General features: G+C 50.9%; 1 protein-coding gene across 4 annotated transcripts in view; it reads left to right on the top strand.

Annotated features, from left to right (window-relative positions):
* The window catches only part of CPXM2 (carboxypeptidase X, M14 family member 2), a 140,951-nt gene that overhangs the window by 90,534 nt on the left and 27,728 nt on the right, over positions 1 to 22,689 (top strand). For all 4 annotated transcript variants that reach the window (XM_045439150.1, XM_045439148.1, XM_045439149.1 and 1 more), the window contains 3 exons: positions 4,532 to 4,616; positions 5,580 to 5,730; positions 18,687 to 18,775. In XM_045439150.1, the coding sequence (XP_045295106.1) occupies positions 4,532 to 4,616; positions 5,580 to 5,730; positions 18,687 to 18,775 (325 nt within the window). The remainder of the gene's footprint in view (positions 1 to 4,531; positions 4,617 to 5,579; positions 5,731 to 18,686; positions 18,776 to 22,689) is intronic.

The following is a 22,689-nucleotide window of genomic DNA, read 5'->3' as shown; positions in this document are numbered from 1 at the left end:
TATCTTGACCCCTACCTCACACCAAACAGTCGTCTCTGTATGGCGTGCAGATCTAAATGTCAGAGGTGAAGCAATGAAGCTTTTGGAAGAAAGCATAGGAGACAATCTTTATGATCTTGGAGTAGGCAAAAATTTATTGAAAAAGGCACAAATACTGGAAACAGTAGAGAAAGAAAAATTAATTTGACTCTGTAAAGACTAAGAAACTCTACCAAAAGCTACCACAAAGAGAACGAAAAAGAGAATCCAAGCTGTAGAAGGTAGTAGCGGTCCATATGTTCAACAAAAAACTCCCATCTAGGATGTAGAAAGAGGGGCTCAATTGGTTAAGTGTCCAGTTAGTGATTCCAGCTCAGGTCTTGGTCTCTTGGTCTCAGGGTTGTGAGTTTGAGCCCTGTATTGGGCTCCGTGCTGGATGTGAAGCCTACATTAAAAAAAAAAAAAAAAACAAAAACCATAAAGAATACATAAAGAGCTCTTACCAATCAAAATGAGAAAGAGCTTAATTAAAAAGGGGGGAATAATTGAATAAGCATTTCGCGGAAAGTGATATTCAGATGCCCAATAAACATACAACATGTCGAAGTTCATTAGTCATCCAGGAAATTAAAATAAAAACCACAATGAAGTAACAGGACACAGCCTTCAGAATGGCTGAAATGAAAAAGAAAGGTAATACCAAGTGCTGACAAGAATGCAGAGCAACCAGAACTCTCATGCTTTGCTGGTTTGCGTATAAATAGAGAGCTAATTTGGAAAACTACTACTACTGAACATATCTATGCCCTGGGACCCTGCGATCCAGCAATCCCGTTTCTAATTGTACACCAAGCAGAACTTTGTATAAATTCACCAAAGATACATGCAAGAATATTTACAGAACCACCGTTCGTAGTGTCCCAAAGTGGAAACTACTCAGATGCTCTATAGCAATAAAATGGACAAAGTGCCCATCCTCTGAGCAGAATACTAGACAGCAGTGAGAATGAAAAAAAATCATAATATGGGCAGTAGTATGAATTGTCAAAGGCCGTGCTAAGCCCAAGATAGAATGGAAGTCTGTTTATTCATGAACCTGTGGCAGGGGGACCTCTGCCATCACTTCTGTTTCAGTGGGAGCTCAAAGGGGGGTAGAAAGGAGAGCCAGTTTCATAGAGGAAACAAGAGACGCTAAGGTAGTCTCTGATTTCCAAGTGTGCTGTTCATAAGGTGGAAGTTTTGCAAGACTTTCTAATTGGTCTTGAGGTGCTTTTGACCATTCTTGATGGACAGCAAGGGGGCTGGCTCCCTACTGCTTGGCAGGGGAAGGTGTACCCCCATCAAGTGGCCCGCAAAGCCCACCCAGCCCCAGTTGTCCTGCTCTGCTTCTCACTCCGCCCTCCAGGAACATCGGCTTCCTTTTGCATCCTCTGAAGTGCCATAGACTCTTCTTCCTCCATCTCTGAGATGCTTATACTCCAGTGGGAGGTAAAGACACCGTCGGGAAATTCTAGAAAGGGATTAAAATTATAAGTGGAATTAAACCATGAAAGAAAGGAACATATAAGAAAAGAAATTGGCTAGATTGCAGGATGAGGGCTGGCTTATCTGATATGGTTTGAAGTCTGAATAATTTAGAGGCAGACAGGATGGTAAAGGAGGAAGATGAAAACAGTATGTGCAAAGGCCCTGAGGCAAGAGAGGGTGTAGTCGCTATCAGGAATTGAAAGAAAGAGCACACAAAGCAAAAGGTAAGCAAGAGGCTTCTAGAACATCATGAGGATTGGGACTTTACCACCAGCGAGTGGTATTTGAAGCAGGTGGTGACATGATAATATTTCATTAGAAAAGCCGTCTCTGACTGCAGGATAGATGGGCAGGCAGTTTAAATGCCAAGAGACCAGTTGGAGGGAAATGCAACGGTCCTGGCCAGAGAGAATAGGCTGGGGTGGTGGCAGTGATGTTGGAGAGAGTTGGAGAGATTCTAGAAAACAACCCGGGAGGTGAAATTGGCAGAACTTGGTGATGGTCTGAGTGGAGGTGGGCAGGTGGGGGAGAGAGAGTGGGGTGCCACAGAGGACCCAGGGATTTTGTTCCCCTGCGGGGATGCCAGTACCTTTTCTAAGGCAGAGGCTTGGTCTGGCCCAGGTTGGGGCTCAGAGCGGAGACATGTATCAGTTGGTTGGGGCGAGGTCAATTTCAGGTGGGGCATGAGAAGTGGAGAGAGGTCAGACAGAACAAATGATGGAGGTCTGGGGTCCAGAGGAGAGGTCAGAACCACGTAAACAATTAATTGCCCTTCAAACATAACTAGCGGATTTGTCCACATTTGTTTCAAGTTTGAGAAATTGTTATTTGGTTTTCATTTGTTTCTTTCTCCCCTTTTGTTTGCAGAGCTTTTTAATTTTTCTTTCCGCCCCTCTCTAATTTGTATGTCTTTTTTTTTCAATTAAATGTTTATTTATTTTGAGAGAGTGCTCATGCAAACGGAGGAGAAGCAGAGAGAGAGGGAGAGAGAGAGGGAGGGAGGGAGGGAGAAAGAGAATCTCAACCAAGCAGGCTCCGCGCTGTCAGCACAGAGCCCGACGTGGGGCTTGATCCCATGAACTATGAGATCATGACCGAAGCTGAAATCAGGAGTCGAATGCTTCACCGGCTGAGCCACCCAGGCGTCCTTTGTGTGTTTCTTTTGACTCAGAGGCTTCCTAAGGCCACCACCTCCGTCTCTGTAGATGGGATGCACCCTTCACCCCTGCGGGCTGCCTTGCCGTGTCACTGTGGGGTGTTACTAGCAGACAGACAGACAGATAACAAAAGGGGCTGCAGTTTCTTTTTTTTTTTTTTTTTTTTTTTTTTTAATTTTTTTTTTTCAACATTTATTTATTTTTGGGACAGAGAGAGACAGAGTATGAACGGGGGAGGGGCAGAGAGAGAGGGAGACACAGAATCGGAAACAGGCTCCAGGCTCTGAGCCATCAGCCCAGAGCCCGACGCGGGGCTCAAACTCACGGACCGCGAGATCGTGACCTGGCTGAAGTCGGACGCTTAACCGACTGCGCCACCCAGGCGCCCCAAGGGGCTGCAGTTTCAAGGCCTTTGGAGGTTATTTGAACGTGGGAAACAGGTTGCTGTTTGGGGCAAGGCTATTTTCCAGCGCAAAAGACCTGAGCTGTGCCGAGGTGCCTTTCAGAAGACATGCCTGGTGCATCTAAATCTGCAGGCGTGGGCTCAGCCTTCACCCTCCTGGGGGTGGGGGACAGGTTGTTGGACAGCTTCTGGCTTTCGGCAGGTATTCAGACGAAGCTGGTGAGGAGGACAGAAGGGGAGAGAGAAGGCTGGAGGGGAGGGTTTGTTTCCAAGCACGAATAAAAGCACCTAGGAATGATTTTCACAAGCCAGATGAGCCAGAATGAATAAACACAGCGCATCTTTCTACGTGAACTTTACTAGGCAGCACTGATTCAGAAACTCAGAACCGTAGCGGGATATACCTGGATCCTGAGTCCAGGCAGATTTCACAGGAGGAAAAGAAGGGCTCCGAGGGCTTCACCTGGCGGAATGTTCCAGAGGATCACTACATTGGTGTTTAGTTCCAGTATTTTAAAAATTAAAAAGGACGGTGCTCAGAAAGAATCTTCCGTATCAATTAACAACGAATGTTATAAACGACTGAGGCTCGAGGGAAAAAGATGTGTTTTCCACACGAAGGTGGTTGTTTCGCGTGGTCTATCGGGTTGACCCCCACTGTGGGAAGTCCATTCATGGCCGTTGTCACCTCCGTGATCTCTGTGCGGTGGGGGGGGGGGGGGGGGGGTGATGGCGGGTCTGGCGTTGGGCCCAGCTGTCACTGGATCATTGCTGGGGGTGGAGGGACAGCCAAGGAGAAGCCCAGTGTCTCTTAGTCAGACTGTTAGGTTTGTGGTTCGTGGCATCTAGTGTGTTATGTTCCCAAGTCATTTTCCAAAGGAAATTTCTAGAGGGACTTGGCAGTTTTTACTGAGGTTGTTTTTCCACGCGGAACTCGACTGTTGTGTGTGATGTAATGTGCAGAATCAACAAATACGTAAACGCTTGTGTCTTTATGTGTGATCAAAAGCGTCTTCCACCTCTGGGACCTGCTGTTGGCCCTCGAACCACGCAGGGGTTAGGGGTGCCGACACCCTGTGCAGTCAAAAATCTGGGTATAACTTCTGACTCTCTAAAAACTTAACCGCTGGGGCATCTGGGTGGCTCAGTCAGTGAGGCGTCCGACTCTTGATTTCAGCTCAGGTCATGATCTCGTGGTTTGTGAGTTTGAGCCCCGAGCTGACAGCACAGAACTTGCTTGGGATTCTCTGTCTCCTTCTCTCTCTCACCTTCCCCTACTCTCTCTCTCTCAAATAAACATTTAAAAATGAAAAAAAAAAAAAAAAATCCGCGTAGAAGTGTACCCGTGCCGTTCATAACCGTGTTGTTCGGGGGCTAACGGCACTTCCCTCATTGCTACGCCTCTACGGGGAATAGATGGGCCTTTTACAACGTGTAGTCCCAGTGACGTTTTATTTTCCCTTAGGAGCGACTGGGTGACCTCCTACAAGGTCATGGTGAGCAATGACAGCCACACGTGGGTCACTGTTAAGAATGGATCGGGAGACATGGTGAGTTTCCTCTTCTCTCTGTGCATGCCCTTGGTGTCCGGCTGTGCGGGTGTGTGCGGAGAGAGGCCGTGCGTGCCCCCTCGCTGTCTGCGGGTTCCGTGTCAACTCACGCCGATGACGGGTGGCGCCCCTCTCGGCCGTGCCCCGAAGCTCAGTGCCAGGTGGCCCGTTTAGAGCTAATGTGCGCTCCCAGCCGCTGGGACGCAGTGTCTTCCACAGCTCCCAGGTCAGCCTTGGGAGACTGGTGGCACGTGCAGTATGCTGGGGTCCCTCGCAGCGGCTCAGTGACAGCAGTTCCCCCGCCTCGTCAGTGACCGACCCCCATCTTTGCGCTCCGTGATCCGCTCCAGATCCGCCGGTTCTGACCATGCCACCCTCTTCCTCCGGTTCTCAGGCGCGTCCTTCCTAACGTGGTGTCCAGAGTCTTGGACAATCTGACGGCAGCCTCCGGTTTCAACCTTCTTTCTCGTTCTCACCCCCTGCACACGCTCCTCCTGTGTTCCAGTGGCAGTGAGCTAGCTACTCTGCTCTTTCTGAATCCCACCTCTGGGCTTCTCCAGTCATTGCTGCTGCTTTTCTCTAGAATCCCTGCCGTCCCTACAGATCTAAATAGTTTGCCTTCGAGGCCAGTTCACACGCCACCTGCTCCCTGAAGCTCTGTCTGGTCCCTCCCTTCTTCTGAAATCCCAGAGCTCCGTTGGCTGTCCCTCTGTCATGGCACTAAGAGCTTTCGCCCGGGTTATCTAAGTATTACCTCCTCCTTTTCTCCCCACTGCCCCAGGAGATTGGGGGCGTCCTGAGGGCAGGGTCTACGCCTGATTCATTTCTCTTCTCCCCTCAATGCCCAGCACATATTGGGCGTTTCTCAGTAAAGTCTTATGGAGTGAATAGTTTACTGACCCTTTTATCCCTTGGCAATCAGGCTCTGAAAGATCCTCCCTTTTCCCCCTCATGCATAAATAGATATTTGAAGGAAACAGTGAAAAAGAGATCCCTGTTCTCAACGAGCTGCCCGTCCCCATGGTGGCCCGCTACATCCGCATAAATCCACGGTCCTGGTTCGACAACGGGAGCATCTGTATGAGGATGGAGATCCTGGGCTGTCCGCTGCCAGGTGGGCTTGCTTTTCCGTATTTGCTGCAGGTGGGGTGCTGGTGGAGAACGGGTGCCTGGCCAAGGTGACTACAGACGTGCCAAGCAATATTTTTCTCGTGGAAAAAAAAAAAAAAATATATATATATATATACATACCACATCTATTGCAGAATGTTTAGAAAACAGAACGAAGCAGAAAGGAAGTAAATAAAAATCTCCCGTAACCCTCCTCGGAAACACCACGGATATTTGGGGGGTAGTAGCAAATGGACGCGCCAGCTGTGGTTTTGCCGACTGGGATTTTAAGAGGATGCGTGTTTCAAGGTTGAAAATTCACTCAACACCACCACTCAGAAGCAAGCAAAAGAAAAAAACTAGAGCGAATTTCTGGTGGCATGTTTCCTTGTCTTTGAGTGTTCCTGCTACTCTGGGTAGAGTGTTCCCGCTACCCTTCCTCTACCCAGACCGTGGGTGGGTACGTGTGGCCGTGTACGTCGCCTCTTTTCGGTTGAAGTCGCTTTGCTTGGGTGCCTGTGTCTTGGGGTAAACGCTTGTCCCTTGAGGCCGTTGTATTCCCCGTGGCCTGTTTTCACACAGTGGCATCTGGGTGTGACCTCAGGGTGGCAGGAAGAGGCGGGCTGGAATTCACACGTGTCGTCTGGATCCTTGCTGGTACCTGCTCTGGACAGGCTGATCTGGTCTGGCTCATGACCGGCTCTGTCTGGCCTTTCAGAACTTGTGAGTTTGTGCCCATGGGAAGCCTTGTGGATGGCAGCCCCTTCATCCTGACTGGACATCTCCAGGGAAGGAAGTGGGCTCCTAGAACGTTCCTAAGGCTCTTCATCAGGGCCTGTAGGAATTTCCACATCCCTGTCCACCCGCAGTCGGTCCCTAGGGTGCAAGGTGTTCAGCTTTGGGTTATAGCTTTCCTTACCATTCTTGCCCAACAAGAGAGTGAGGGCTTGCCACTTCTGGGGCTCCCCTACTTGGAGGAAGTGAACCACCAGCTCTGATGTTCTCAGGTGTTACAGTGTCCATCAGGCCATTTCTGTCGCCATCCAGCCCCCCACACGTTTGCTGTGTTTTCAAAGCATGTTTAATGTCACTTATTGCCTTTCTGTCAATCGCATAATACCCACGTTCTTGCTTCGCCAAGGATGAATGTTTAGAATACAAACTCTGCATTGGTGAGAGAGATGGGCCTCTCTACCTACCTACTCACACTTGCACCAGACAGATTCTTTGTTATCTATTTGTACTTACTAGATCGTGAAACCTTTTTTATGTCATTAAGACCATTAGAGACCATCTGTCTTGTGAATGCGTCATCTAGTCTGTTGACCACGTCCTGTTTTTAGTCTGCCTTGCAGTGGGGTGTTCAGTTGTTCCCAGTGTTTTGGTTCCATAAAGAACCGCACAAGGAATGTCTTTGTTTCTGGGCCCTTGTGTGCTTCCACGATTATTGTCTAAATTACAGGATCATTCAATTTATAGGATTGGCGTTTAACATTAGGTTACGGTAAACAGGATCGCTGGCTCCAAGGGCGTGTGCGTTTTCAAGGCTGATCCAGAGAGGATGTTCGAGGCCAGCCTGGTTTGGGACCTGGGCCTCCTATGGGGCTGGTTTGTGCTGGAGTTGCAATCACAGGTCCTGTGTGCTGCGGCCCAGGGCCTCTGGGCTTTCTGGAATGCGTAGACTGGAGACACAGATGCAGGAGGGTATGTGAGCGGTCCTGTGTGCTCCTGTGTCGCTCAGCACAGCTTCAGTCTGCTTGCTTTAAAGAGAAGGTCCCGGTGTCTGTCTGTGGGCAGGAATTCATCCGTTGTTGGTAAGGGGCAAAGGGCATCCTGTGAGAGTCTCATGAAATAAATATTTCCCCGTGAAGTTATTCTTGGGATGTGTGTGTGTGTTTGAAGATAGGTCCGTGGGGCAACTTAAACACAAAGACAGAGTTAACAGTGTGAATTCCAGGTGGGTTTCAAGTGCAGACTTGGAATGGCTCTCTTTTCCCACCCCAAATGTTTAGGGCCCTCTTTCTTCTCACAGCTACTTAGCAGTCTGCCCAGAGGGGAGCTGGCCTTTGTGACGCCACGTGGTGGTGGTCACATCTGAGGGACTGGGGCCTCACAGGGGCCCCCAAGTCCACATGGGCAAGTGAACCTTGCTCACTGCCCTGTGGTTGGCACGGTCCCTTTGTGCAAGTTCACGAGGCCAAAGGCAGAGATGACCGAACGAACTCAGCCGCCCAGACCTAAGGTGACTTTGTGGTCTGAATGCAACCGCCCGGAGCCTGTTTTTCCTGGAACTCTTATTTATGAAAAATTCATTTACCTTTGCTTCTGCTCTCTTTGTTCTGTTCTTACCATCCTCCTGTGAACCCTCAGGTCGGGGCAGAGGAAGGTGGTGATTCTTTTCAAGTCCGTCATGAGTAATGTTTCCAGAAACTTTTGAACTGGAAAATGAATTACCGCATGCCATAGTCTATTAATAGGATTTTTAAAGCTCAGAACTAAAAGAAAATGGAGAGAGTTGTTTATGCTTACAGTTTCAGTTTTGCAAGATGAGAAGGTTCTAGAGATCTGTCTTACAACAATGCAGATATATTTAACACTACTCAAATGTGCCCTTAAAAACGCTCAGGGGGGCGCCTGGGTGGCGCAGTCGGTGAAGCGTCCGACTTCAGCCAGGTCACGATCTCGCGGTCCGTGAGTTCGAGCCCCGCGTCAGGCTCTGGGCTGATGGCTCGGAGCCTGGAGCCTGTTTCCGATTCTGTGTCTCCCTCTCTCTCTGCCCCTCCCCCGTTCATGCTCTGTCTCTCTCTGTCCCAAAAAAATAAATAAACCTTGAAAAAAAAAAAATTAAAAAAAAAAAAAAAAAACGCTCAGGATGGTGAATTATGTAAATCTTTTACCACAATTAAATTTTTTTACTGTAAAAAATATTTTATTCTTTTTTATTTCTTTATTTTTTTTTTAAGTTTATTTTTTGAGAGAGAGAGAGAGAGAGAGAGCATGAGTGGAGAAGGGGCAGAGAGAGAGGGGGACAGAGGATCTGAAGCGGGCTCCATGCTGACAGCAGAGAGCCCAATGCGGGGCTTGAACCCACACACGGGCGAGATCATGACCTGAGCCAAAGTCAGACGCTTAACCGACTGAGCCACCCAGGGGCCCCTATTCTTTTTTATTTTTGTTTGAGCATAGTTGGCACACAATGTGACATTAGTTTCAGGTGTACAATGTAGCGATTTGATAAGTTTATATGTTATGCTGTGCTCACTCCGAGTATAGCTGTCGTCTGTCACGGTAAACACTGTTGTGGTATCATCGACTATATCCGCTAGGCTTATGCCTTTTATTCCCATGGAAATCCTATGGTATGTATCTTTCTCCGATGGACTTATTTCCCTTAGCATAATGCATTCTAGGTGGTTCATTTTTTTAGACGTTAAAAAGAAAGTCCTCTTCCCCACATTTGAATGGTCTCGTCCATTCTGGATGAGTACACATAAAGATCTATGCATGCCGGAAGCTGGGGAGAGCCTAGGAAGATACATTTTTAACCGTGAATGTTTCAGGTTAAGACACGCTCTGGCTGGGGCACCTGGTTGGCTCCGTCACTTAAGCGTCCGACTTCAGCTCAGGTCATGATCTCACAGTTTGTGAGTTCGAGCCCCGCGTCAGGCTCCGTGCTGACAGCTCAGAGCCTGGAGCCTGCTTCGGATTCTGTGTCTCCCTCTCTCTCTGCCCCTCCATCACTCACGCTCTGTCTCTCTCTCTCTGAAAAATAAACATAAAAAAAAAAGGCACATGCTGGTTGACTTCAAGATCAGTGTGGGGGCACCTGGGAGTCATGATCTTGTGCTTTTGTGAGATCGAGCCCCTCATCAGGCTCTGTGCTGACAGTGCAGAGCCTGCTTGGGATTCTCTCCCTCTCTCTCTCTTCCCCTGCCCCCCTTGTGCTCTCTCTCTCTCTCTCAAAAAAAGAAAATAAAAGATCACAGTGTTGGTGATGTTCAGCTATTTCGTTACTGCAAACAATACTGCCATGTGTAGAATCTGTTTCTGAAAAGGGCCCCATCGCTCTGCACACGATTTCCCCGCAGGGCAACAGGACCGTGGCCAGGATGCCGGGAAGTGACTTTCAGGGCCGGGGATGGCGATGCTTGGGCCCCGCTCCTGCTCGGCGGCTCCTACTGTGAGTGTCTGATCCCTGGGGAACGTCGCCACTCCTCCCCCCCTCGTCTTCCCGGCCACCAGGTCTGAGTGACTGCCCTCCCTCTGCACACCGTGCTGACGTGTCTGGGGTTCTCGGATTCGACTCAGGACCTCACGGGGAGCTGTGCACGGGTCTGGGGATAGGAGCTCGTTTCCTGTCAAGCGTGGGGGGAGCTGCTAAGGGGTGATGCCCCATGTCTATTCCTGCGAGTGGGCTCGGACCCTCAGAGTCCCTCCTAGGGGAGACCCTTCCTTCCTCCTGATACACAGACCCTCCCAGTCATAAATCACTGAGAAAATAGTTCTTTTGCAAGACCACCGCCCATGTTGCTGACCTGGAATGTTTCAGCCAGCGCCCCCCGCCATCATCAATATGGGTAAACTGGGGAAGGAAGGGGCTCCCCTGGGTCAGCATGGCGGCAAAGACCTTGGAAGTTTATTTGCTTTGCTACCTTTCATTTTTCTTCACAAAGGCCACAGCTGGAATACTCACTTATCCCGTGGAACCGGTCATTATTTGGGGCCCAGGCCTGGGCTTTGCAAAGACAGGAATCCACACACAAAGTTACTGTGGCCTTTATTTTATCTTCCTTTGCTGAGGGTGATGTTTTCTCAGCCTCTTTTTCTTTAAATTTTTTTTCAACGTCTTTATTCATTTTTGAGAGAGAGTGAGCAGAGGAGGGCAGAGAGAGAGAGAGAGGGAGACACACAATCGGAAGCAGGCTCCAGGCTCCGAGCTGTCCGCACAGAGCCCGACGCGGGGCTCGAATCCACGAGCCGTGGGATCGTGACCTGAGCCGAAGTCGGACGCTGAACCGACTGAGCCACCCAGGCGCCCCCAGCCTCTTTCTGATGAGACTGGAAGAACTCTTGGGAATGGCTGTGTACCAGCTGCAGCCTGTCTGTGTCATTGCTCATGGCCTGGGCCTTGTCTGATCTGGAAAAAAAAGAGAAGAATCCATGTCCGTTTCAAGGAAGCTGGGTGGATGGAAAGGGCATGAGCTCTGGCTTAGATCAGACCTCGGTTCGTGCTGTAGTATCATCCCCCGGCGCCTGTGCTCTTGTCCAGCTTCTGGAAATACTCTGTGCTTTGCTGGGCTTGGGTCTAAAGCGGAGGTAATCCCTTCCCTGTAGAACTGGGACTAAGTCCTTCTGCCTTTTCCCCCAACATGCCAGTGAAATGACTCAAGCCCTCCCCACGGACCTATGAGAGGTCCTTAGTGTCCCTCCCCGCCCCCTGGGATTTCTGGGGCTACCTGGGGTGGCTGCCTACAGTCTCCAGTCACTTTTGCCTTCTGCTTCACGTGTCTTCTCCCAGTGCTCCGCCTGGTCCGCTTACCCCATTAGTCCCCTACCCCCTTGATTTGAGAGTACGGTCTCCACTGATGTTTATTCACACCGAGCTGTCCGCACAGAGCCTGACGCGGGGCTCGAACTCACGGACCGCGAGATGGTGACCGGAGCCAAAGTCGGATGCTTAACCAACTGAGCCGCCCGGGCGCCCCCTATCTCTTTCTTTTTTAGATAAAGACCATGAATGCCCTTCCTCTCCTTCCTCCCATCCTGGCTTGTTGGAGCCTTGCCTTTCAAAACCACGAGTTCACGAGAAGGACTCAGCTGCTCCCCTGGAATGCACGCAGGCTGCCCTCCTTCTTCATCGTCACTGTTCACTGCCCTTCCATCCCTGATGCACAGGCGCCAGGACGACTAGACGAGAGCCCTCGTGCTCAGTGCAGAACAATTATCATTTTCCCCCACTTCCCCCTCCTTCTTTCACTGCCCTTGGCTGGACAGTTTGGTTCTGTGGCTAACTCATTTCTCAGGTCACCAGACCCCACGGATGATGGGAGGACGAGAGAGAAGGTGTTTCATTTCTTCGTGTCGTGCTTTTGTTTTGTCCCCTGTTATGTAGGGTGTAGGCCACTGGCTGCTCTTACGACCCGCTGACGGGCATCAACCTCTCCTTTTCCAGAAACCAGGACGCCTCCCTCTCCTGTCTCCCGCTTGTGCAGAGGACTCTGAGATTTGGGGTTGAGAGAGCAGGTCACGTGGGGAACCACAGATTTCCCTCCTTCCCCGGGATCAGTAACACAGCAAGAAGCCTACCTCTTACTATACCGAAGTAGCTCAGTTCGGAAAGGGGGGCGGTCCTCCCCTAGTGGCCTTTGCCTTGTAAGGCATGCCATGACTGAGTGCATTGGGTTCTAACCCTAACCCTAACCCTAACCCCCACATTCATGTCCATCTGGAACCTTGGAAGTGATCTTATTTGGAAGTAGGGTCTTTGCGGGTGTGACTGGCGAAGATTAGGGTGGGCCCTAAATCCAATGACTGGTGTCCTTAGGAAGAGAAAACAGACACACAGAGAGAAGGCCATGGGGTGATAGGGGCAGAGATTGCGTGACGTGGCTACAAGCCGGGGGTTGACAGCAACTGCCAGAAGCTAGGAAGGGGCAAGGAAGGACGCTCCCCTAGAGCCTTGAGCTGATTTCAGATCTCTATCGTTCATAGCTGTGAGATGGTAAATTTGTTCCAGGCTACCTAGGTTATGGTACTTTGTTACAGTAGGCCCTAGAAAGCTAGTGCACTAAGGGACCCAGGGGTGGTGTAGGGTTCCCTAATTGTCCCGAATCCCCAGGATGTGATTGTCATTCGCCACCCCCTCTGCCCTGCCTTCTAGTCTTTGTTCTGCCACGGCGATGAGGAATAGCAGCGGACCGTATAGTGGGCTCCTTCTCAGAGGTCTCCTGGCCCCAGAACGTGTTATCCTCTTCATAAACAGTCTTTCCTAAATAACTGGATTGGGATGTGTATCCATCCACCCACCCACCCACTCATTCATTCCTCACTCGTGCATTCGTACATCAGACACGTAGGATGTGCCTGTCCTGGGGCAGGGCCCAGGGATTCCGAGAGGAGGTGGACACTTATGCTGACCCCCCGCCCCCCCTCCCAAGAGCTCTCTCACAGTGTAACAAGGGAAGTGTGCCGGGCATCCTTTCCCCCAGGGAAACCACTCTCCATTCAGGGGGGTCCGGCCTTGCTGGCTGTAGCCTGTCTTTCCTGGAAAGAACCTGCCCTTACTGAGTTTCAATAAACCTGTGGTTTCTCTTCCTGGTGCACCTGCCCCATGTTGGTTATTGGGAAAGTGTAAAAACTTCAGCCCTCCTAACAACTGTCTTTTCTGAGAGGTCCTCCTGTCAGGCTGCCGATTGGCCCCAGGACGGTCTGGAGAAACAACGTCAGATCGGAGGGGTTCCTGGGCTCCTGTGTGCGGCACAGCGGAGCCATTACGCAGTAGGGCTACGTGAAAAGGGGCGAAAAGAAATCGACCTCACCATATGCTCTGCCTTTGCAGCCCCTCGTAGCAGGGTTTGATGCTTCCGCGGACAGTAATGACCTGGCATGAAAACGGCCTCTGTCAGGGGCTCCAGCTCTTCCCCTTCCTCCTCTTGGAGGGACCTTGTCATAACAGTCAGGTGGGGCCTGGACACCTGTGACCTCTTTTCATCAGGGGGCTGGCTCTTTGGTACTCAGCTTGCATCTGGTGCCAGGTTATCTGCACTCAGGAGTCGGGGCTTTGGGCCACAGTGGCGGGCATTTCCTTGGGGAGAGGCCGGGGAGTCCTTTTCTTAAAAAAAAGAAGTGAGGGTCACCTGGGTGGCTCCGTTGGTTCAGCGTCCGACTTCGGCTCAGGTCATGATGTCACGGTTCGTGGGTTCGAGCCCCGCGTCGGGCTCTGTGCGGACAGCTCGGAGCCTGGAGCCTGCTTCGGATGCTGTGTCTCCCCCTCTCTCTCTGCCCCTCCTCTCTCTCTCCTCTCTCTCTCTCTCTCTCCCTCTCTCAAAAATAAACATTAAAAAAAAAAGAAGTGAAACTCACATAATGTACAATTAACCATTTTGAATTTTTTTCATGTTTGTTTATTCTTGAGAGAGGGAGAGACAGAGTGCGAGCAGGGGAGAGGAAGAAAGAGAGGGAGACACAGAGTCCAAAGCAGGATCCAGGCTCCGAGCTGTCAGCACAGAGCCTGACTCATGGCTAGAACTCACAAACCGTGAGACCACGACCTGAGCCCGAGTCAGAAGCTTAACCGACTGAGCCACCCAGGTCCCCTTCAACGAACCATTTTAAAGATACGGTTCCGTGGTACTTAGCACATTCCCAAGCTGTGCAAGCACTGGCTTTGTCTAGTTTCTGAATTTCATCATGACCCATAGACACACCCTGGGTCCATTGAGTAATCGCTTCCTCGCCCTCCTTCCCCGCCGTCCCCACGACCTCTAACCTCTACCCCTGCGTGTTGCCTGCTCTGGATAGAGCATGTCAAAGGAATCGTGAGCCCAGCGGTTCTTGATTGCACGTGAGCCTCCTTTCCAGCAAAGACAGCCTCTCCTCTCCCCGCTGAACGCCCACCCCCAGTCAAGCGAGGTCCCCAAAGTAGCAGAGACAGCGAAGCACATCAGTTCGAGAACCTTGGCTCCCCCCTGGATTTCCAGGGATGGGGTTTGGTCTCGAGTCCTCACTGTTCTTGTAAAAAGAGCCCTGTGTGGTGAGCTGGTGTGTGTTTGGGGACAGGAAGAGCGGGTGTCCGGGCCGTGAGGAGGCAGGGATGTCCCAGGTGCGTAGGCAGTCTCCTGGGGCTCCCATGAAGAGTACCAGAACCTGGGAGGTGATGGTAACACGAAGCTATTGTCTCCGTTCTGGAGGCCAGAAGCCCTAGGTCAAGACGTCAGCAGGGCTGGCTCTTCCTCAGGCCGTGGTGGAGAATCTTCCCCGTGCCTCTGCCCCACTTCTGGGGGCCTGCTGGCAGTCGGTGGTTCTGGGTCTTGTAGATGCATTGCCACACCTGTGCCCTCCCCTCCACCGGGACTCCTCCCTGCCTGCTTACCTCTGTGTCTGCATCCCCCTTGCTGGAGACATCAGGCACGATGCATCAGGGCCCACTCTCGTCACCTCATTCTCTTTTTTTAATGTCTATTTATTTTTGAGAGACAGAGACAGAGAGCAAGCAGAGGAGGGACAGAGAGAGAGGGAGACACAGAATCCCAAGCAGGCTCCAGGCTCCGAGCTGTCAGCATAGAGACCGACACGGGGCTCAAACTCATGAACTGTGAGATCGTGACCTGAGCCGAAGTCGGATGCTTAACCTGTAATGACCACATTTTAACTTGCTGACCTCTGTAAAAACTCTCGCTCCAAATAAGGTCATGTTCTAAAGTACCGGGGGTTAGGACTCTGACATATATTTTTGGGGTGGCAGGGGGGACATAATTCAACCCCCAAAAGGTATAATCAGTAGACAGGTTCAGGCAGAGGAGGATTTTGAGTAGCTGAATAAGAGAAGAACAGTCAGGGAGATGGCATGCTCCACATGCCCCTCCGGGAGTTTGTCCCCATAACTAAGGTGTTCCGGAAGGAATTGACTGGTTTTCAGCACATATGACGTGTGCAACCAAACAAGCCAAGGGAAGCAAGGCAACTGATTTTTCCAAAGCTCCATCTGTGGGGATAAAGGCCTCGCAGACTGAATCGGGACTTGTGTTTCAAATGCCAGAAGCCCTATTCTAATTAGCTTGTGGGGTAGGGGAGGACAGTTTTGGCTCACATACACAAAAACTCCAGGGGTGGATCTGACTCCGACTCTGGCTTCAGGAAAGAGTAGTTCTACTATGTCGGGGCTCCCCTTCTCTCCATCTCACGGACAGGGAGACCAACACCCCAAACCCATCCCACAATGTGAGCAACTCCTACAGAAGGAGAGTCTTGTCCTCCCGTGTCTGGGAGGAAAGTCATCTCATTGGCCCAGCTTGGACCCTAGGATCTTGGGATCCCCTCTGAGCCAGTGACTGTGGGTACAGGGACACATGTTTCATGGCTGGACCTTGGCCACATACTCATGCCTCTGCATGCTGGGCAAGGCAATTTTATCCAAGCCATCTGGAATACATTCCCCGCGGGCAGAAGGGATCTTTTGTCCACAGAAAGAAGAAGGGGACCGTGGCTTTGACCAGTTGGCTCTGTCTGCAGACCCTGGGCCCCCAGAGGGCTTGGCTTGGTTCTTACCCATCTCTTTACCTACAGTACTGAGCTTCTCGTAGGTTCTCAATAAAACCTTATCCAGTCGGAGTAAGTGGGCAAATAAAGAATTCTTTGCTCAAAATGTGGGAGGTAGAAAGTTGTGAAAAATACCGACCTGTGGTTTTGAGACAGTTTTTGGAACTTGTACCCTTGTCCCTAGGCAAATTGATTAGTCTTAAGGAGGGCATGATGTTGCCAAACGTGGAGTTCCTCTGTACTTAGAGTTCTGAGTTTTTCTTCAATCCTTTTGAAGAACCTTCAAGGCCTAATTTGAGTTTGAAGCCCAAGCGGCTTTAAAGAGTTTTGCAAAGAGGCCCCTGGGACTTGGGGAGTGTGGAGTCGCTCTTAGGAAGCATCCTACGGGTAAATAAAGTGCAAATTAACGTGGAAAATATGCTTACCTTTTGCTTTGAGACACACAGGCTTGGAAATCCAAGGGGAGGCGGTTCGCGTGAGGGTGTGGTCAACCCACGCTCCTGGAAGCCGAGTGCTTGAAACTAACTGGGGAGCCTGTGCTAAACTCGATCAGATCTGCTTTTGCTTTCTTTCCTGGACAGCATGCCAGCTCGCCCTGGTTCTAATTCCCTTTCAGTGGCGGTCCTTGTTTCTACTAGTGTTATGGGCAAACCTTGGTGGGTATTAAAATCTGGGTTTTTTGGTGTTTGGGTCTATATGGGATTTTCACCTCATTGCATGTAGCCTCTGTTCTCCAGCGTGAAGCCGGTGGGTTTTCTAGCGTGAAGCCAATGGTTAGTGAACCCTGGCAAGGTCGGTTATGGGCAGTCACGACCTGTGGTTCTGGGGACACAGACATCGTGCAGCTGGTTCAGTTGACGGCAGCTGTGTGCCATGTGTATCGAGTGCCTTGTCCCTGCTGGTGGGGTGCTTAGTACTTTAACACGGTGTTCCTCAGACTTCTGATCTGTAGAATCAGCTGGGATTGTTTTTACGTGTGGATTCTGATTCAGTAGGTCTGGGCTGGGTCTGACAGGCAGCCCGAGGGCTGGCTGGTCTGAGGACCACATTTGGTGGCACAAATCGGGACCCACTGCTCCGGTACCGCTCGGAGCCAACGTCCATCCCTCTGTCACCCGCCACGGCCACTGCCTCTGGAGTCACCCCTTGAGCCACTTGGATCAAACCACGGCTGCTGTGGCTCCAGCCTTGCCCACACCCTTGTCTGGGGTAGGAGAGCGACCTGACTAAAGCAACGTGTGCTCTCTACATCGGGAGCCAGCCAGGATTTCCAGCTTCATCCTCCAGTTGGAGATGCCATGGGGCTGGCTGTAGGTCACGTCCAGAGAAAGACCTCCAGGCCCACTGAGTGCCCCTCCCCCTTCTCCTCCTCCTGACTCCTCTTCTTCCCCAGCCCGTCCTTTCTTCTGAGGGTCCTTTGTTCTCATAATTATGTGAACAACACGGCCTATGTGGATTGACGAAAAGAGTCCATTTATATGGGGTAGAGAATCAAGTTAAGAGCAGACATCTCTCCCCAGACCTCCGAATCCCAGTGTCCATGGGTCACCGGCGTTAATATAGCCTGATCATGCCTGTTGGGGTGTTCCAGCTGCAACAACAGAAACCCCAGTGCCTGCCCTCCCTACCCCCCGCCCGGCTTAGTGGGTAAGGGAATTGGATATCTCATGCGGTTGGGAGTGCCAGGGGAGATTGGTTGGGATCCGATGTAGCGTCACTCGACGGCTCCTGATGCTCGTGGGGTTCTCTCTGTCCTCTACCGCGGAGAGATTCTCACTCACTCCTGCTCTGCACCACTAAAGTCCTTCCCTTCAATCTGGACCAGTAAGAGAGGCCAGGAGATGCTGTGCTCTGATTGGCTGAGACCAGTCACACTGGCCCCCTGAGCTGGGATATGAGGTGTACTTCCTAGAAGTGTTGGGGTGATTCCCAAACTGCACTGGGTTTCTGTTAGGAAGGGTGGAAAGGGACTAGATGGTGGGCGAGTAACTAATAGTGTGCACCACACTTCCAGAAGTTTCCATTCATGTGTATAGCGGTGATATTCATTCACTTATTCATTCATTCAGTGCTGAGAGTTTGCCAGGCACATCAGTGATCCCAGTTAATATTAAGCAAGGAAACACCAACGAGAGAAGGACCTTTCTTCCCTGTTTAGTGGTGAAGAGACTAAGGCAGAAACTGCTCCAGTGACTTAGCCAAGATCACACAGCACTTAAGCAGAAGAGTGGAGATTTGAACCAGGCATTCTGGGTCTAAGTCCGCACTTCCCACCACTGGCTAACTCCGACTCCTGAGCTGCTTCTCAAACGTTGGCTCTCTCCCCTCTGTGCATATGTTCTGAAGCTAGAGATTAGCTTGTGTGTCCACATGAATCAGGCCACTAACAGAACCACCACAAGGAATAGGACGATGTGAGTGAATTTAAAACCGTATTTGTGGGGGCGCCTGGGTGGCTCAGTCGGTTAAGCGTCCGACTTCGGCTCAGGTCACGATCTCACTGTCTGTGAGTTCGAGCCCCGCGTCGGGCTCTGGGCTGACAGCTCAGAGCTTGGAGCCTGTTTCAGATTCTGTGTCTCCCTCTCTCTCTGACCCTCCCCCGTTCATGCTCTGTCTCTCTCTGTCTCAAAAATAAATAAACGTTAAGAAAAAATTAAAAAAAATAAAAATAAAAATAAAATAAAACCGTATTTCTGTCCCCAGATCCAAATAACTATTATCACCGACGGAATGAGATGACCACCACCGACGACTTGGATTTCAAACACCACAACTACAAGGAAATGCGCCAGGTGAGATCCAGATTTCTCAAAGAGCATTGTATCATATGCTTGTGACATAGTTGCTTGTGTGTGTGTGTGCACGTGTGTGTGTGTGTTTCCTTCCAGAAATTAAGATGATGTGTTTGGGGTAGGCATCTGAAGGATCATTTTGGTTTTCTGAAGCCACGCTAAATGCTTGTAGTTTGTAGGTTGAGAATGCCTTGTTGGGGTTCCAGTGACCAGAGGCAGGCTCCCCCTGCAGCAAATAGTTGAAACAGAATTTGAAGCCAGACTTTTCTGATTTAACACAGGGGTTCTTAAGAATCACTGTGTGTTTGGGGCACCTGGGCGGCTCAGTCAGTTGAGCGTCCGACTCTTGATTTTGGCTCAGGTGGTGATCCCAGGGTCATGGGCTCGAGCCCCTCATCAGGCTCTGTGATGAGTGTGGAGACTGCCTTCTCTCTCTCTCTCTCTCTCTCATAAAAAAAAAAAGACTCACTGTGCATGTAAGGGGTAACACTGACTTGTGGATGTTGGTCATAGGCAGTTGAACAAGGAAAAGGATCTAGAATACACTGATAATAGCAATTGCAGGACCTACATCAATTTACTATATTAGCAATTTACCTGCATTAACGTGGTCAGTCTCCTCACCACCCCCGGAGGGCAGGGACCGTTATCCTTCCCTTACCGATGGGGAAACCCAGTTACCAAGGAAAAATATAACACTACCCCTTGGTATTCAGACTCCCTGATCTTGGGTTGTATAACAGAATCACGTGGGGAAATTTGGGAAAATACTTGTACTTGAACCCTACCTTGGGCCACTTTTTAAAGCAGAACCCTTAGGAGAAGGGTCTGGAGGGTCTAAGTTTTTTTTTTTTTTTTTTTTTTAATTTTTTTTTTTTAATGTTTTATTCATTTTTGAGACAGAGAGAGACAGAGCATGAACGGGGGAGGGGCAGAGAGAGAGGGAGACACAGAATCGGAATCAGGCTCCAGGCTCTGAGCCATCAGCCCAGAGCCCGACGCGGGGCTCGAACTCACGGACCGCGAGATCGTGACCTGGCTGAAGTCGGACGCCCAACCGACTGTGCCACCCAGGCGCCCCAGGAGGGTCTAAGTTTTGAAACGCTCTCCTTGGGTTTCTAATGTACGGCCAGGCTTGAGAACTACTGGTTGATGCCTTTGTAGCTCTTAGCACTTTTGTGCCGTTAGGAGCAAAAGTCAATCCCAGCTGAGACTGTCCCCAGATTTAGTTACAGAAACCAAGTAATTCTGAGCTGCCGAGAATATTTGCATACTGGGCCTGGAAGGAGGAAGGGTCCAGCCATTGATTAGGACAGGCTAAAAGAGCAGCCTGAATGCTGAGTGCTCGGCGTGTGAAATCCTGTTCCGCCTTTGCCCCCCGCGTGGTGCTAGAAAACTCAGGGGGTGCTGACGAATGAGAACCCCTTGGATACCTAAGAATCCGTTTGAAGAGACTGAACAGTCAGATAGCCTCACGAATACATTTACAGAACAAGGATTCACCAAGGGCACATTAACGTGGCTCAAAGCAAGGGGTCCTGGGTGCTGAGAGAAGGAGCCAGCCACCCAGGGACAGTGCAGGGGACATTCCTGAGGTCGGAGCAATTAGGCTGAGCTGAGAGGGCTCCCCGCCTCATCCCAGGGAACCCAGAAACCCCAGTTCGTCTCAATGTCATTTAATTTGAGACGCTCACACACAGCTTCCAGACACCTGTCAGCACAGACTTAGAGGTGGGGCTTGCTAAAGAGGTGGTCTTGCTGTCTTGTTCTTCAGAAATCAGGATGTGTTTGGACTTGAGGTCTGTGCATCATCCCTGCGGCTCTGCATTCTCCGGCATTTATACGAGGACTCTGGTCACCATTCTGTTCTACAGAGCACTTGTGTGTTAACTCAGCTTCGCTCCCTGGACATCTTTGCAAGCCCAGAAACTAGGCAAATATCAACTCAGTTGGTGCAATTAACATCAAAAGCAATGAATCTAAATGCACTTAAAATGAGCTACTGCACAGAGTCTGGGTAGCTGGTGTCTTTATTTTTTTATTTTTTTTTTTTAATGTTTATTTATTTTTGAGACAGAGAGAGAGCATGAACGGGGGAGGGTCAGAGAGAGAGGGAGACACCGAATCCGAAGCTGGCTCCAGGCTCCGAGCTGTCAGCACAGAGCCCGACGCGGGGCTCGAACTCACAGACCGCGAGATCATGACCTGAGCTGAAGTCGGACGCTCAACCGACTGAGCCCCCCGGGCGCCATGCTGGTGTCTTTAAATAGTTGTTCTGTGTGGAAGATCGGGGCCCTTCCAGAAAGGCGGAGCTAGTGGAGTGTGCTTTGTTACCCTGGGTGATTCTGCTTACCATCATCGTGGTGATGTAGGGCCAAGAGGAGTCAGGGAGTGGTCAATGCAGCCCCTGCAGGTGGCGTTGGGTGACCCCAGGGCCCCGCAGCGCTCCACTGGAAGCTATTCAGGGGAGCATCTATCAATCCTGAAGAGCGTCCAAGCCGGAAGTGATTTGCCATTTGCATTCCTGGCTCCTGGGGATGAAAAAGAAGCCAGCATTTTTAGCAATTCCCCGTATGGAGTCTGCGAGGTTACTATAGAAATCTCTCGACTTCGGGGGGGAAAAAAAATGTTAGTTTATCCTAGTATTGAGAACAACATTTCCAACAAACAAACACAAAAAAAGAGAAACAGCCGTGGAGCAGGACGAGAGAAGAGAAAATAGAAAAACATATTGCATTGGAAGGGGAAAATGCTGAGAATGTGTGCAGGAAATATTTCTAGAGCACTGACTTCTGAGGCACTGTTCTCCCACAGGGGGAGCGCCGCAGGGTGGGACGGGGAGGGAAAGGGAGAGCAGAGAGCAGGTTGCACGTGCCTGGTGTCGTGAGTGAGCTCGCCCTTCCAGGAAAGCTACTGCCTTTACAGCACGAGTCATGGTTTCCAATTGTTGAGTTACCTGTTTGTATGAGCCTCCTTCACCTGGGACCATGAGGGCAGAAACCCTGCCACTTTGTCATAAACTCGTAACGGGTACCAGATAAATATGTACGTTGGAGGTCTTTCCGGGGGAGACGTTTGGGGAATAGGAGGGAGAAGCGACTGGTCCATTGGCCTGGTTGGGAAGGGATTTGGTTGCAGATGGGGTCGGTTATCATCGCTGGCCAGCCTTGGGCAGGTGAAGACAGAAGGGCGAGCACCCCAGGCAGCGAGAGCAAAGGTATGGGGGTAGGAGCGAATGGCATGTTTCTGGAACAGTCTGCTGGGAGAAGCTTTTGCACTGAGTCTGAGAATCAGAGGAAGTTTTCGCGTGGCCGAGTAGTGTTTCGGGGAGATTAGCCTGGAAGTCACGTGGGGAGTAGACTGGCAGGGATGGCCGCAGTCCCCAGGAGAGAGGCCGCTGGGCCTGAAGAAGGATGAGAGAGAGGCTCCTCTGAGCAGGACTGACTAGTCCTAGGTCACCTGCTGGAATGAGTTGGGGAGAGGAGGGGTCTGGCGTGCCTCCGAAGAGGGCGGGGTACCATCCACAAAGGGAGAAAGTAAGTGGTTTGGAGGCAACGGTTGATGATCTGACTTTGGCTTTGGATGTGGTGCAGCCAGGTCTCGATGCACAGGAAGTTTGAGGAGGCTGACCGTAAGTGGGCTGTGATACAGAGACATGGGTTGGAAGGTGGCCAGCTAGTGGCACTGATTTCCAGGGCAGCGGCGGTGGGGCAGGGGCACGAGGCCGTGGGACAGCAGCCGAGCCTACCCTGGGGGTGGGTGACGGTGGGTGACGGCCTGCAGATCCGGACGAGCCCACCTCCTCACCCGTGGGATGCTCCTACTGCCATTCTGTCCCTCCCCCTCCCTCTGGGTTCCTTCTCCAGGGGACCAGATGCAGTGTCTGTTTCTCAGGCAAATGAAGAAAGCCGGTG

This window comes from Leopardus geoffroyi, chromosome D2 (assembly GCF_018350155.1).
Source record: "Leopardus geoffroyi isolate Oge1 chromosome D2, O.geoffroyi_Oge1_pat1.0, whole genome shotgun sequence".
NCBI lineage: Eukaryota > Metazoa > Chordata > Mammalia > Carnivora > Felidae > Leopardus > Leopardus geoffroyi.
This window is presented reverse-complemented; position numbering and strand designations above follow the sequence as displayed.